General features: G+C 48.8%; 2 protein-coding genes across 2 annotated transcripts in view; both read left to right on the top strand.

Moving 5' to 3' along the window:
• Positions 1 to 13171, top strand: part of AIF1L (allograft inflammatory factor 1 like) — an 803784-nt gene that overhangs the window by 50198 nt on the left and 740415 nt on the right. The gene's annotated exons all lie outside the window — the stretch shown is intronic.
• HMCN2 (hemicentin 2) overlaps positions 1 to 13171 on the top strand; it is a 174071-nt gene that overhangs the window by 146082 nt on the left and 14818 nt on the right. The window contains exons 83-85 of the mRNA XM_050760505.1: positions 579 to 713; positions 1748 to 1938; positions 3560 to 3641. Coding sequence (XP_050616462.1) covers positions 579 to 713; positions 1748 to 1938; positions 3560 to 3641 — 408 coding nt within the window. The remainder of the gene's footprint in view (positions 1 to 578; positions 714 to 1747; positions 1939 to 3559; positions 3642 to 13171) is intronic.

Raw genomic sequence — 13171 nt, 5'->3', positions numbered from 1 at the left:
CAGGAGTTCGAGACCAGCCTGGCCAACATGGTGAAACCCCGTCTCTACTAAAAATACAACATTAGCTGGGCGTGGTGGCACATGCCTGTAATCCCAGCTACTCGGGAGGCTGAGGCAGGAGAATTGGTTGAACCTGGGAGGTGGAGGTTGCAGTGAGCCGAGATCGTGCCATTGCACTCCAGCCTGGGCAGTAAGAGCGAAACTGTCTCAAAAAAAAAAAAAAAAAAAAAAAAAAAGAAAAAAAAAAAAAAGGGAATCCTTCTCTCTAGAAATCATGGCAGTGTTTCAGTAAGTGCCCTGTGCAAAGAGGTCCCCAAAGACCTGCCCTTGACCGTTTATCAAACACACAGTGTGCGCTGGAAAATGGTAGAAGGCGGGTTCATTAACTGCAGCCTCCAGTGTGGCCTGTGCCTCCCAGGAACGGGTCTGGCTTGATCAGCCTTCACCCGGGACTCCCATCTGTTTCTGCGTTTTTATTAAGTTCCTGCAGGTACCCACGCACCAGGGAAGTGTTGAGGGCAGGAGTTCCCTGCACCCGTCTCAGAGTCCCCCCTCGGGCTTCTCTTTCTCCACCACAGAAGGGGTGTCTGAGCAGGATGGAGGCAGCACGCTGCAGCGGGCCTCTGTCTCCAGAGAAGACAGCGGGACCTATGTCTGCTGGGCGGAGAACAGAGTGGGCCGCACGCAGGCGGTCAGCTTTGTCCACGTGAAGGGTAGGGCGCATTTCCCAGGTGGCTTCTCTCTCAAGACCTCCAGTCTACTGGAACCCAATCTATTGGTTTCCTGAGAACCTGGCCTCCTGTCCTCTGAACTAGTGGCTCCCCACCCTGACTGCATGTTAGAATCCCCGGGGGGACTTGAAATTCTAAAGCCCAGCTTCTACCTCCAACTCTGTAAACCAGCCTTGCTGGGGTGAGGCCTAGGCATCAGTATTTTTGACACTCCCAAGACGACCCTGGCTGCAAGTAGAATTGGAATCTGACCAATTGCCCTACAGCACTACCTGCAGCTGCATAGTGCCAGGGTAGAAGGAGAGCATGGGGGCCAGGGCATCCTGGCAGAAAAATGCCAGAAGCTTGCCAGCCAGCCGGTTGTCTCCTATGACCTACTCATCTACCAAGAGTAGCACAGGAGCCCTCGGTGATGCCATGACTTAGTCTGCACAACTTCGGGATGGGTGGGGCCGGATGGAGGGAATCAGCAGCCCCAGGCACCAAAAGAGAACTGCAGCTTTTGGTAGATCCAACCTCAGGAAACCAGGAAGGATATAAGCCAGTCCAGAGCCTCCAAGAGTGTTTTGAGATTAGCATGAATCTCATAGTGTTGCTTTGTACAACAGAGGTGTCTAGGGTTCTTGTTTTTTTATAGTTATTGATTTCCAAAGTACCTAGCAGGTACTCCGCTGCTAGTGTCATCCATCTGTGAGAGAGTGTATGACACGCGTAGCACTGCGTCCCTGCCTGTGCCCGTCTCAGGCATCGCTAATCAATCACAGCACTGTTCTCATTCAGCTTCAAATGCTTCTCAGCACAGTTCCTGGAAACCACTGCCAGTCTTTGTGACTTGACCCATGACATGGACACTGTTTGCTGTCCCTGATGCACTGACTACACACAACCATGCTGGGCTAGCAGGAGCCTCTGGAAGCCCCTGGAGGCAGGAGTTGGGCAGACCTTTGGGGTTTATGGGAGGTTGAGCCTGTAGGGAGCCTCTTTTCTGACAACTTGCTCCATGTCACCCCATGCAGAGGCTCCTGTCCTACAAGGGGAGGCTTTCTCCTACCTGGTGGAACCTGTAGGAGGCAGCATTCAGCTAGACTGTGTGGCACATGGAGACCCAGTGCCGGCCATCCGCTGGATCAAAGATGGCCTTCCACTGCGGGGCAGCCGCCTCCGGCACCAGCTGCAGAATGGCTCGCTGACCATCCGCAGGACTGAGGCAAGGCGGGGCCTGGCACCTTGGGTGGGGCCACCAAGGACAACTCTATGCTTTTTCTGATTGCTCAAGAGGGTTCTTCATGTTGCCCCCCCTGCTTCTGCAGTCTACAAAGCACCTCCCTGCCCATTCCCCAGACATCCTCCCACTACCACCAATATTGACCTCTGGCCACTTGGCTTTTCTGTTCCTCGGTCATCCACCCATTCAATGGAGCAAATTCGTTCTACCTTATAGGATTGTAATTAGAAATCAGTGAGATGTCTCATATGCATTATTTAAGAGTGATCTGTGGGTAATGCTCCCAAAATGTTGTTATTAACAACCTCAGGGGCAGGGTAGGCAGGTAATCGTGCTCCCTATTTGCAGACGAAGACACTGAAGTTCAGAGAGGCCCACAGCCAGTAAGTACAGGAGGCAGGGCCCCCACCCCCAGGTTTCCTGCCTCAGGGTCTGTGCTGTTTCCAAAGCCTTGGGCCCTGGGGCAGCCCCCTTAACTTCCATTTTGTGCCTCAAGTTCTGGTGATTGTGCAGAAATCCCCAAGTCAGTCCTGACTCAAGTTCATCTTAGGGGCCTTGATCTTACCCATTTGGGAGCCTTTCTCTGGGTAGTAATAATAATGGGACTAGTAATAAGAGTAGCAGTAAGAGCAGTGGTAATAATGACTCCTGTTGCCCAAGTACTAACTGTGGGTCAGGCACGGGGCCTCGCACTTAGCAAGCATTGTTCCATTTAATGCTTATAAGATCCTAGCAGTTATCATTCCCATTTTACAGAAGGGGAAACTGAGGCTCCAGAAGCATGAAAATGTCCTAAGTAATGGGTTCAGGGCAGTAAGCAGCGGGGTTGGGATTCAGTCCCACGTTGGTCTGACCTCCAAACCTACACTCTTAACTTTGTGCCATGCAGTCCCCCCGAGTCCTTTGGGTGTGGCCCACTAGATACCATCTTCTGGGAGTGGATGGTGGCCTCAGACTGCCCCAGCCCCATCTCATGGTGGTGCTGCCACTCAGAAGTGATGTGAGCCAGCGTGCCACCTGAGTTCCATCACATATCCGTGGGCCACCTGTTAGGGCAACGCTGCAAACCGTCTCCCTTCTGGAAGACTCACTTTGCACACTGGCACAATAAATGCCCCGAGAGGGCCTGCCATCCTGTTTGTACAACAGAGGTGTCTAATGTTCTTGTTTTCCTCTACTTACTGATTTCCAAAGTACCATAACATGTCATCTAACTCACTGTCTCCCAAACTTACTTCACCATGGAACCCTTTTTTCCAAGGAGTCTCAAATAATGTGCCATGGGACAGTAAGATGTCAACGCACACAGTTTGGAAGAGGTGGATCTACACCATGCTTTCCCAGCAAGTTGTTCCACCTAAGGCAACAGGGACCTTAGTCACAGCCCCCCACTTTCGGGTGTGAAAAGGGGCTGGATTCTCTTTGCATGTCTGCTGACAAGTGGTCACAGAGGCCCTTCTGATGCTCTGTGGGGGATCAGGTGTCCCTGGCTGCTTCACAGCCTAAGCCCCTTGCTGGCTGGCTGGCCTCAGTCCCCTATCCAACTGTCTGAGCTGCTCGTCTTCTCTGAGCACTGTGCCCCCTCTTCTGTGCCCACTTGCAGAGGGACGATGCGGGACAGTACCAGTGCCTGGCAGAGAACGAGATGGGCATGGCGAAGAAAGTGGTGATCCTCGTCCTGCAGAGTGAGTCTCGGCCTCAGCAGAGTGGGGACGTGGGAAGTGTGTTTGGGGACAGCGGTGGTGTGAGTCGCCTAGAGGGCAGACAGGCAGGGCCGAGACTTGGAATTCTTTCATTAATGCTTATTTGGAACACACAGTGAATCCTATCAAATGTTTCCCAAATGTGGGGTGAGTGAGACTCAGGACTGAGCTCAAGAAAACCTGGCAACGTGGGGCCAGGGGGAGCTGGGCATTTAAAACTCAGACCAGCCGTCGAGATCACCGCAACAGCTCTCGCAGGTGCCAAGCAGCTCGTAGTTTACCAGGCGCTGTTTGAGCCTCAGGATAACACTGTGAAGTTGTCTCAATAGGGATTCTGTAGAAAATGTTTTATTGAAGATGAATACCTGTGGAGAAGAGCGAGGATCCGAAGTGCGGAGCTCAGTGAATTTTTATAATGCGAACCCACCCAGTTAACCAGCAGCCAGATCAAAGAAACAGGACAGCGCCGGCTGCCATCCTCCAGCATGCCCACCTCTGTTCACTGCCCAATAATTATTGTTCTGGATTCTGCCTCTTTAAAAAAAAAAAAACGAAAGAAACTTTATTGAGTTATAATTTGCATACCATAAAATTCACCCATTCATTCAATGCGATATTATTTAACCTTAAAAAGGAAGGAAATTCTAGGGCTGGGCTCGATGACTCACATCTGTAATCCCAGCACTTTGGGAGGCCGAGGCAGGTGGATCACCTGGAGTCTGGAATTCGAGAACAGCCTTTCCAACATAGTGAAACTCTGTCTCTACTAAAAATACAAAAATTAGCTGGGCGTGGTGGCGCGCCTGTAATCCCAGTTGTTCAGGAAGCTGAGGCAGGAGAATCACTTGAACCCAGGAGGCAGAGGTTACAGTGAGCCAAGATCGTTCCACCATACTCCAGCCTGGGTGACAGGCAATACTCAGTCTCAAAAAAAAAAAAAAAAAGAACAAAAGGAATGAAATTCTGACACAGGCTACAACATAGATGAACCTTGAGGTCATTATGCGAAGTGGAAAAAGCCAGTCACAAAAAAAGAAACCCTATATGATTCTGTTTATATGAGGGGCCTAGAGTGGTCAAAAGCATAGAGACCCAAAGTAATATGGAGCTTGCCAGGGGCTGCGTGGTAGGGAGAAGGGGGAGTTAGTGTTTAATGAGTCCAGAGTTTCAGTTTAGCCAGAGGAAAAAGTTCTGGAAATTGTACAACAATGTCAAATACTCAACACTACTGAACTGTACCTTACAAGTGGTTCAATTATAAATTTTATGTAATGTATTTTTTACCACAGTTATTGTTACTAATATTTTTTGAGACAGGGTCTGGCTCTGTTGCTTAGGCCGGAGTGCAGTGGCACCATCTCTGCTCACTGCAACCTCCGCCTCCCAGGTTCAGGCAATTCTCCTGTCTCAGCCTCCTGAGTATCTGGGATTATAGATGCCCGCCACCACGTCTGGCTAATTTTTGTATTTTTAGTAGAAACAGGGTTTCACCATGTTGGCCAGACTGGTCTTGAACTTCTGACCTCAGGTGATCCACCTGCCTTGGCCTCCGAACGTGCTGGGATTACAGGAGTGAGCCACTGCACTCAGCACTTGTGCGCATTCTTAAATGGAGTTGTTTATCTTACTAGTGATTTTCTACAGTTCTTTACATACCATGGATATAGCCCTTTATCAGATACATGATTTGCAAATATTTCTCCCAGTCTGTGGCTTGTCTTTGCATTTTCTTAATGGTGACTTGAAGAGCAAAAGTGTTAAAATTTGGTGAAGTGCAAATTCATCCATTTCGTATTTTTTGAATCATGTATTTGGTGTTACACCTTTTAAAAATCTTTGCCTAACCTAAGGTCATCTTTTTCTTTTCTTTTCCTTTCCTTTCCTTTCCCATCTTTTTCCTTTCCTATCCTTTCCTTTCCTTCCTTTCTTTTCTCTCTTTCTCTTTCTTTCTTTTTTTCTCTTTCTTTCTTTCTCTTTCTTTCTCTCTTTCTCTCTTTCTCTTTCTTTCCTTCCTTCCTTCCTTCCTTCCTCCCTCCCTCCCTCCCTCCTTTCTTTCTTTCCTTCTTTCCTTCCTTCCTTCCTTCCTTCCTTCCTTCCTTCCTTCCTTCCTTCCTTCCTTCCTTCCTTCCTTCCTTCCTTCTTTCTTTCTTTCTTTCTTTCTTTCTTTCTTTCTTTCTTTCTTTCTTTCTTTCTTTCTTTCTTTCTTTCTTTCTTTCTTTCTTTCTTTCTTGTCTTTTTCTTTTCTTTTTTTTCTTTTTAATGTTTTTGAGACAGAGTTTCACTCTGGTACCAAGGCTGGAGTGCACTGGCAAGATCTCAGCTCACTGCACCCCAAGGTTTCAGCATTCCTTGCCGCTCAACCTCCCAAGTAGCTGGGATTACAGGCCCGCACCACCACACCTGGCTCATTTTTGTAATTTTAGTAGAGACGAGGTTTCATCGTGTTGCCCAGGCTGGTATCAAACTCCTGGCCTCAAGCAATCCACCTGCCTCGGCCTCCTAAAGTGCGGATTACAGGCGTGAGCCACTGGGCCCTACATTTTCTTATATAATTTTTGTAGTTTTAGTTCTCACATTTAGGTCTGTGATCCATTTTGAGTTAATTTTTGTGTGGAGTAAGGGTCTAACTTCCTTTTTTGCATATGGAGAGCCAATTGTTCTAGTACCATTTATGTTGATCTTTAGTTTCTTTCAGTGATGTTTTGTGGTTTTCAGTGTACTGGTGTTATATTTTTGTTAAATTGATTTTAAGTCTTTTTATTATTGTTGATGCTATTTTGGGTGGAATTGTTTTCTTTGATTTTTGGATTTGTAATTGATAATATGTAGAGGTACAGTTGAATCTGATATTATGTCATGTATGAATAGGGACAGTTTGACTTCTTTCTTTCAAATCTGTGTACCTTGAAGTTTTTTGCTTTGCCTTATTGCCTTGATTGAACCCCCTGGTACACAGTTGAAGCGGCGAGAGCAGCCATCCTTGCCGGGTTCCCTGGTTCCCTGGTTTAGGCGGAAAGCAGTCGGTCTTTCACCATGGGGTGTGATGTTAGCCGTGAGATTTTGTGGACGTCCTTTCTCAGGCTGAGGAAGTTCCCCTTTTGCACCTAGTGTGTTGAGGGTTTGGGTCATGCATGGAATAGGTTTGTGGTTCCAGACAAGATGGTATAGATGCACTTCTCCCTATTTCTCTTGCTAAGGACAGCTAAACACCCTGGCCTTTATCTAGAAGCAAACAGAAAGAGCCTCTGAAAAGTAGAGAAAAGAAGGAGGATAGACTACTGATCTTGGGACCTGAGGAGCAATGTGGTGTTGAGTGCCCGGGTGTTTCTTTTTGTTCCTTATATCCTGGAACCACCAGTGGGCTCAGACATACAGACACACACACACACATACACACACGCGGGCGCGCGCCGGCATGTGTGCACCTCAACAACAGCCTGTCCTCACTTGCAAGGAACTAGGATAAGGACAGCATAGTAAGAAAGAAAACTTGTAAATAACAACCCCCAACCGGGTGTGGTGGCTCATGTCTGTAATCCCAGCACTTTGGGAGGCTGAGGTAGCCAGATCGCTTGAGCTCAGGAATTTGAGATCAGCCTGGGGAATACGGTGAAACCCCATCTCTACCAAAAATACAAAAAAAAAAAAAAAGAAAAAATAGATGGGCATGGTGGCGCACGCCTGTAGTCCCAACTACTTGGGAGGCAAACACCATGAAAAACATCCCAGCCCCATCATCAAACTAACTGGGAGCCCGCATTTCCACCCTCACCCCCTGTACTGAGGCACTGCTCTCCCCACACTGGAGCGGGATGCTGTCAGGTGACACCTCATGAAGAGGCGGAATTGTCACCACTGTCATCTGAGTGGGAAGCTCCTCCCCTATCAGGCCAGGTATGCAGCCAGGGTAGTGCCACCAGAGGCCCAGAGTGGGCACGCCTCCACCCATGCCCAGCAGTAATGAGGCACCCCTCCCTGTTCCGGGATGTCCATGGAGGCCTCGTTGGGAACCTGGGCTTCCGCTCTGACCTGGCAGAAGTGAGTGGCACCACTTTTTCTTGGCAGTGTTCCAGATCTGCCGAAAATGGAAGATTTAAATAAAAATCTGAGTCATACAATACTGAAACTCACTTACATGCCAGGAGCAAGGAAAATCTCAATTTACATACCAGGAACAAGGAAAATCTCAATGAAAGCAGACAACAGACGTCAACTGAGATAGTAGACATATTAGGTAATCTGATAAGGACCTTTTTTTTTTTTTTTTTAGACAAGGTCTGACTCTGTTGCCCAGGCTGGAGTGCAGCGACATGATCATGGCTCACCTCAGCCTTGGCTCAGGTGGTCATCCCACCTCAGCCTTCCAAGTACCTGGGACTGCAGGCACATGCCACCACACCCGGCTGATTTTTATTTTTATGTATTTATTTTTTTGTAGAGATGGGGTCTCCTTATGTTGCCTAAGCCAGTCTCAAACTCCTGGGCTTAAATGATCCACCTGCCTCAGCCTCCCAAAGTGGTGGGATTACAGACATGAGCCACTGCGCCTGACCAAGACTGAACTGTCACCACTGCCACCCACTGGGGGAAGCCCCTCGCCTACACAGGCCGAGTGGGGAGCAATAAGCAGTACCCCTCTCCCTCCCAACCAGGGTGGTGCCAGCAGAGCCCCACCTGAAGTGCCAACTCCCACCAATACCCAGCAATAATGAGGCACCGTCCCCATTCCCGGGTGTCCATGGAGGCCACGTAGGGAACCCGGACTTCCACTTCCACTCTCCTCTGGCAGAAGTGAGTGGCACCTCCTTTCCCTGGCAGTGTTCCAGGTCTGCTAAGATGGAAGATTTAAATAAGAGCCCAAATCTTATCATACTGAAACTCACTTATCATACCGAGAACCAGGAAAAATCTCAACTCGAATGAGAACCGACACGCAACAGACACCAACTGAGATAGCACAGATGTTTGAGTCATCTGATAAGGATTTCTTTCTAATTTTTTGACGGGATCTTGCTCTGTCACCCAGACTGGAGTGCAGTGGCACAATCACAGCTCACTGCAGCCTTGACCTCCCGGGCTCAAGCAATCCTCCCACTTCTCAGCCTCCCAAGTAGCTGGGACTGCAGGTGCACACCACCATGCCCGGCTACTTTATTTATTTTTTGTAGAGATGAGGTCTTGCTATGTTGTCCAGGCTAGCTGACAGGGATGCTACTATGAGCAGTTGTCAACATGCTTGAAACAAGTGAAAAAAATAATAATAATAAAATCTCAGCAAAACATGGCTGTAGAGTAATTTGAAGTTCAGGCAGTTTTCAAGTCGGCCTCGGTTTGACTGTCCTTTGTACCCCTCAGGTCTCCCCTGCACAGGTGCATATTTCCCACGTTGGCCAGGGATTGTGGGGAGCCGATCCAGCCTGTCTGTGGCTCCTTCATTTCCAGGTTCTCCCCGTTAAGTTGCTGGCTGGGCCCCTGCTCTTCTCAGCCAGGGCCATGCCACAGGCCAGCACAGCAGCCGTTTCTCTTTTGGTTCCTACCAGTTTTGCCCCTTTTCCTGATGATATTTCTCAGGGCATGCTTTCATCTTCTACTGCACATTAAAACAGCCCTCAGGGGTGGCAAAAGCTGCTGGGTTTTTTGTTGTTTTTTTGTTTGTTTTTTGAGACGGAGTCTTGCTCTGTCGCCCAGGCTGGAGTGCAGTGGCACGATCTTAGCTCGCTGCAAGCTCTGCCTCCCGGGTTCTCGCCATTCTCCTGCCTCAGCCTCCGGAGTAGCTGGGACTACAGGCGCCCGCCACCACGCCCGCCTAATTTTTGTATTTTTAAGAGAGACGGGGTTTCACCGTGGTCTCGATCTCCTGACCTCGTGATCCGCCCACCTTGGCCTCCCAAAGTGCTGGGATTACAGGCGTGAGCCACCACGCCCGGCCCCACAGCTGCTGTTTTTGACAGTCATCCCTAATAAAATCACTGTGATGGTCACAGTGGGATAAGGATGGGCATAGCCCTAGGCAGGAGACCAAAGGTTTCACTGTTCTTATCCAAAGTTCTAGAGGCTTTTTTTTTTTTTTTTTTTTTTTTTTTTTGGAGACAGAGTCTCACTCTGTCACCCGGGCTGGAGTGCAGTGGCACGATCTCAGCTTACTGCAACCTCCACCTCCCAGGTTCAAGAGATTCTCCTGCCTCAGCCTCCCAAATAGCTGAGATTACAGGCACCCACCACCTCATCACAGCTAATTTTTGTAATTTTAGTTGAGATAGAGTTTCACCATGTTGGCCCAGCTGGTCTCGAACTCCTGACCACAGGCCATCCACCCACCTCAGCCTCCCAAAGTGCTGGAATTACAGGCATGAGCCACTGCGCCCAGCCATAGAGGTTTTTTATGGATAAATGCTTCTCAAGACCTGGCACGACGGCTCACAACTGGGCAACACAGTGAAATCCCATCTCTACAAAAAAATAAATAAATTAGCCAGGTGTGGTGGCACGCACCTGTAGTCCCAGCTACTCGGGAGGCTAAGGCGGGAGGATGGCTTGAGCTGGGAGGTCAAGGCTGCAGTGAGCTGAGATCGCATTCCAGCCTGGGCGGCAGAGCGACACTCCGTCTCAAAAAAAAAAAAAAAAAAAAATGTAAATGCTTCTCAATTTGTTGTGTGTCTTTGGTTGATTTTGGGAGCCCTGAAACTGTTATTTGGGGCAAGTATATCCAGTTTTATGCTTGTTTATGGGGGCAGTTAGCTTCCCTGAGCCACAGCTGATGACTGACTCTTGCTTGTTTTGACATTTATTTATTTATTTATTTATTTATTTATTTATTTATTTATTGAGATGGAGTCTCACTCTGTCACCCAGGCTGGAGTGCTATGGCGCGATCTTAGCTCACTGCAACCTCCGCCTCCTGGATTCAAGCAATTCTCCTGCCTCAGCCTCTCGAGTAGCTGGGATTACAGGGACCTGCCACCACACCCGGCTAATGTTTGTATTTTTAGTAGAGACGGGGTTTCACCATATTGAACCTAGGAATTTGAGAAGAGTCTGGAAAACATGGTGAAACCCTATTTCTACTAAAAAAAAAATACAAAAATTAGCCAGGTGTGGTGGTCTGTGCCTGTAATCCTAGCTACTTGAGAGGCTGATGCAGGAGAATTGCTTGAACCTGGGAGGTTGGTCTCGAACTCCTGACTTAAGGTGATCCACTCACCCTGGCCTCCCAAAGTGTTGGGCTTACAGGCGTGAGTCGCCATGCCTGGCCTCGACCTTCATTTAAATGGAATCACCCCACACGTGCTTTTGTATAGACTCTTCTTTTGCACATCATTATTTGTGGCATTCGTCCGTACTGTTCACATGGAATTCGTTTATTGGTTCTCATTGCTATATGTTTTTCTGCTACATGGATGTACTACAGTTTATTCGTGTATTCCACTGTAGGTTAGTTTCCAGTGATGGGCAGTTTAGAACAGGGCTGCTGTGACCTTCTTACGCACGCCCTCCGGTGAACGCGCACACACACTTGTGTTGGGGTATTTGTCCAGCAGCAGAAGCGCTAGGTCTCGTAGTACACGTGTTCCGCTTTAGGACACATGGGCTGTGTCGTATCTGACGAATGGCTCTCAAAGATAGGTCCAGGTCCTAGTCCCCAGGGCCTGCGAATGTTTCCTTACTTGGAAAAGGAATCTTTGCAAATGTAATTAAGTTAAGGATCTTAAAGTAGGCAGATTATCTCGGTGGCCCCTAAATGCTATCACAAGTGTTTTATTTTGGGGTGTGTTTTTTGGGGGTTTTTTTTTGAGATGGAATCTCGCGCTGTTGCCCAGACTGGAGTGCAGTGGCGCAATCTCGGCTACTGTAACCTCTGCCTCCCAGGTTCAAGCAATTCTCCTGCATCAGCCTCTCAAGTAGCTAGGATTACCAGCACAGACCACCACACCTGGCTAATTTTTGTATTTTTTTTTTTTTAGTAGAAATAGGGTTTCACCATATTTGCCAGACTCTTCTCAAATTCCTAGGTTCAAGCAGTCCACCCACCTCAGCCTTCCAAAGTACTGGGGTTACAGGCATGAGCCGGCTACAAGTATTCTTATAAAAGAGAGCCCGGGCCGGACGTGGTGCCTCACGACTATAATCCTAACACTTTGGGAGGCCGAGGAGGGTGGATCACCTGAGGCTGGGAGTTTGAGACCAGTGTGATCAGTATGGCAAAAGCCCGTCTCTACCAAAAGTATAAAAATTAGCCGGGCGTGGTGGCGCACGCCTGTAATCCCAGCTACTCGGGAGGCGGAGGCAGGAGAATCGCTTGAAGCCAGAAGGCAGAGGTTGCAATGAGCTGAGATCGTACCACTGCACTCCAGCCTAGGTGACAGAGTGAGACTCTGTCTCAAAAAAAAAAAGAGAGAGAGAGAGAGAGCTGGGGAAGTGTGGCAGGGGAGAGAGAGAGAGGAGAAGGTAAAGTGGAGATGGAGGCAGAGGATGGATTGTTGCAGCCTTAGGCTAAGGAATGCTGGCGGGTGGAAGCTGGAAGAGGTGAGGAATGGGCTGTCCCCCAGAACCTCTGGAGGGAGCAGGGCATCTGAACTTTGGCCCAGTGAGGCTGATGTGGGCCTCCTGGCCTCCACGGTTTCTCCCGTGTTTCTGCAACTTGCTGCAGCATCTGCAGGAAGTGAACACACAGGCACACAGCAGCCCACTTTGGCTGAACCACATTGCATTTCCACCGCAGTGTGTGCGAGTTCTGCTTGCTCTGCAGCCTCACCAGCACTGGGCCTTTCCCATCCTTTCCATGTTAGCCTTCCAGGAGGGTCTGTGATAGTAAGTGGACAGGAAGCATCATCCCCATATTTCAGATGGGAACACTGAGGGTCAGGGAGTGACTTGGTGAGAGTCACCCACAGTAGGTGACAGAGCCCTAGAGGCAGTTCTGACAGATGGCCCCGACTTCATTGGAAGCAGCCTAACTGTCCTGTAGGAGAGGCTTGGTTTAGCCAATCCCAACAGAGCCAGGCAATAGAAGACTACCTAGCCACTAACAACAGATATGCAACTGCGTGGAAAGGTAGTTACGATCTATTGGGGAGGAAAAATAAAAGCAGATGGCCAGGCGTGGTGGCTCATGCCTGTAACCCCAGCACTTTGGGAGACTGAGGCGGGTGGATCACCTGAGGTCAGGAGTTCAAGACCAACCTGGCCAACATGACGAAACTATGTCTCTACTAAAAATACAAAAGTCAGTGAGGTGTGGTGGCAGGTGCCTGTAATCCCAGCTACTCAGGAGGCTGAGATGGGAGGATCACTTGAACCTGGGAGGCGGAGACTGCAGTGAGCCAAGATCGTGCCACTGCACTCCAGCCTGGGGGACAGAGCAAGATTCCGTCTCAAAAAATAAAATAGTAAAGTAAAATAAAATAAAAGCAGATATGGCCATATGATCATATTTTCATAAAGCAACAGTGTCTAGAGGGAAATATTCAGGAAGGATGACTGGGTGGAAGGATCCTATGCAGTTCTTATTTTCT

This window comes from Macaca thibetana, chromosome 15, assembly GCF_024542745.1.
Source record: "Macaca thibetana thibetana isolate TM-01 chromosome 15, ASM2454274v1, whole genome shotgun sequence".
In the NCBI taxonomy this organism is placed as follows: Eukaryota; Metazoa; Chordata; class Mammalia; order Primates; family Cercopithecidae; genus Macaca; species Macaca thibetana.
Note: the sequence above shows the minus strand (reverse complement) of the source record. Positions and strands in the feature narration are given on the sequence as shown.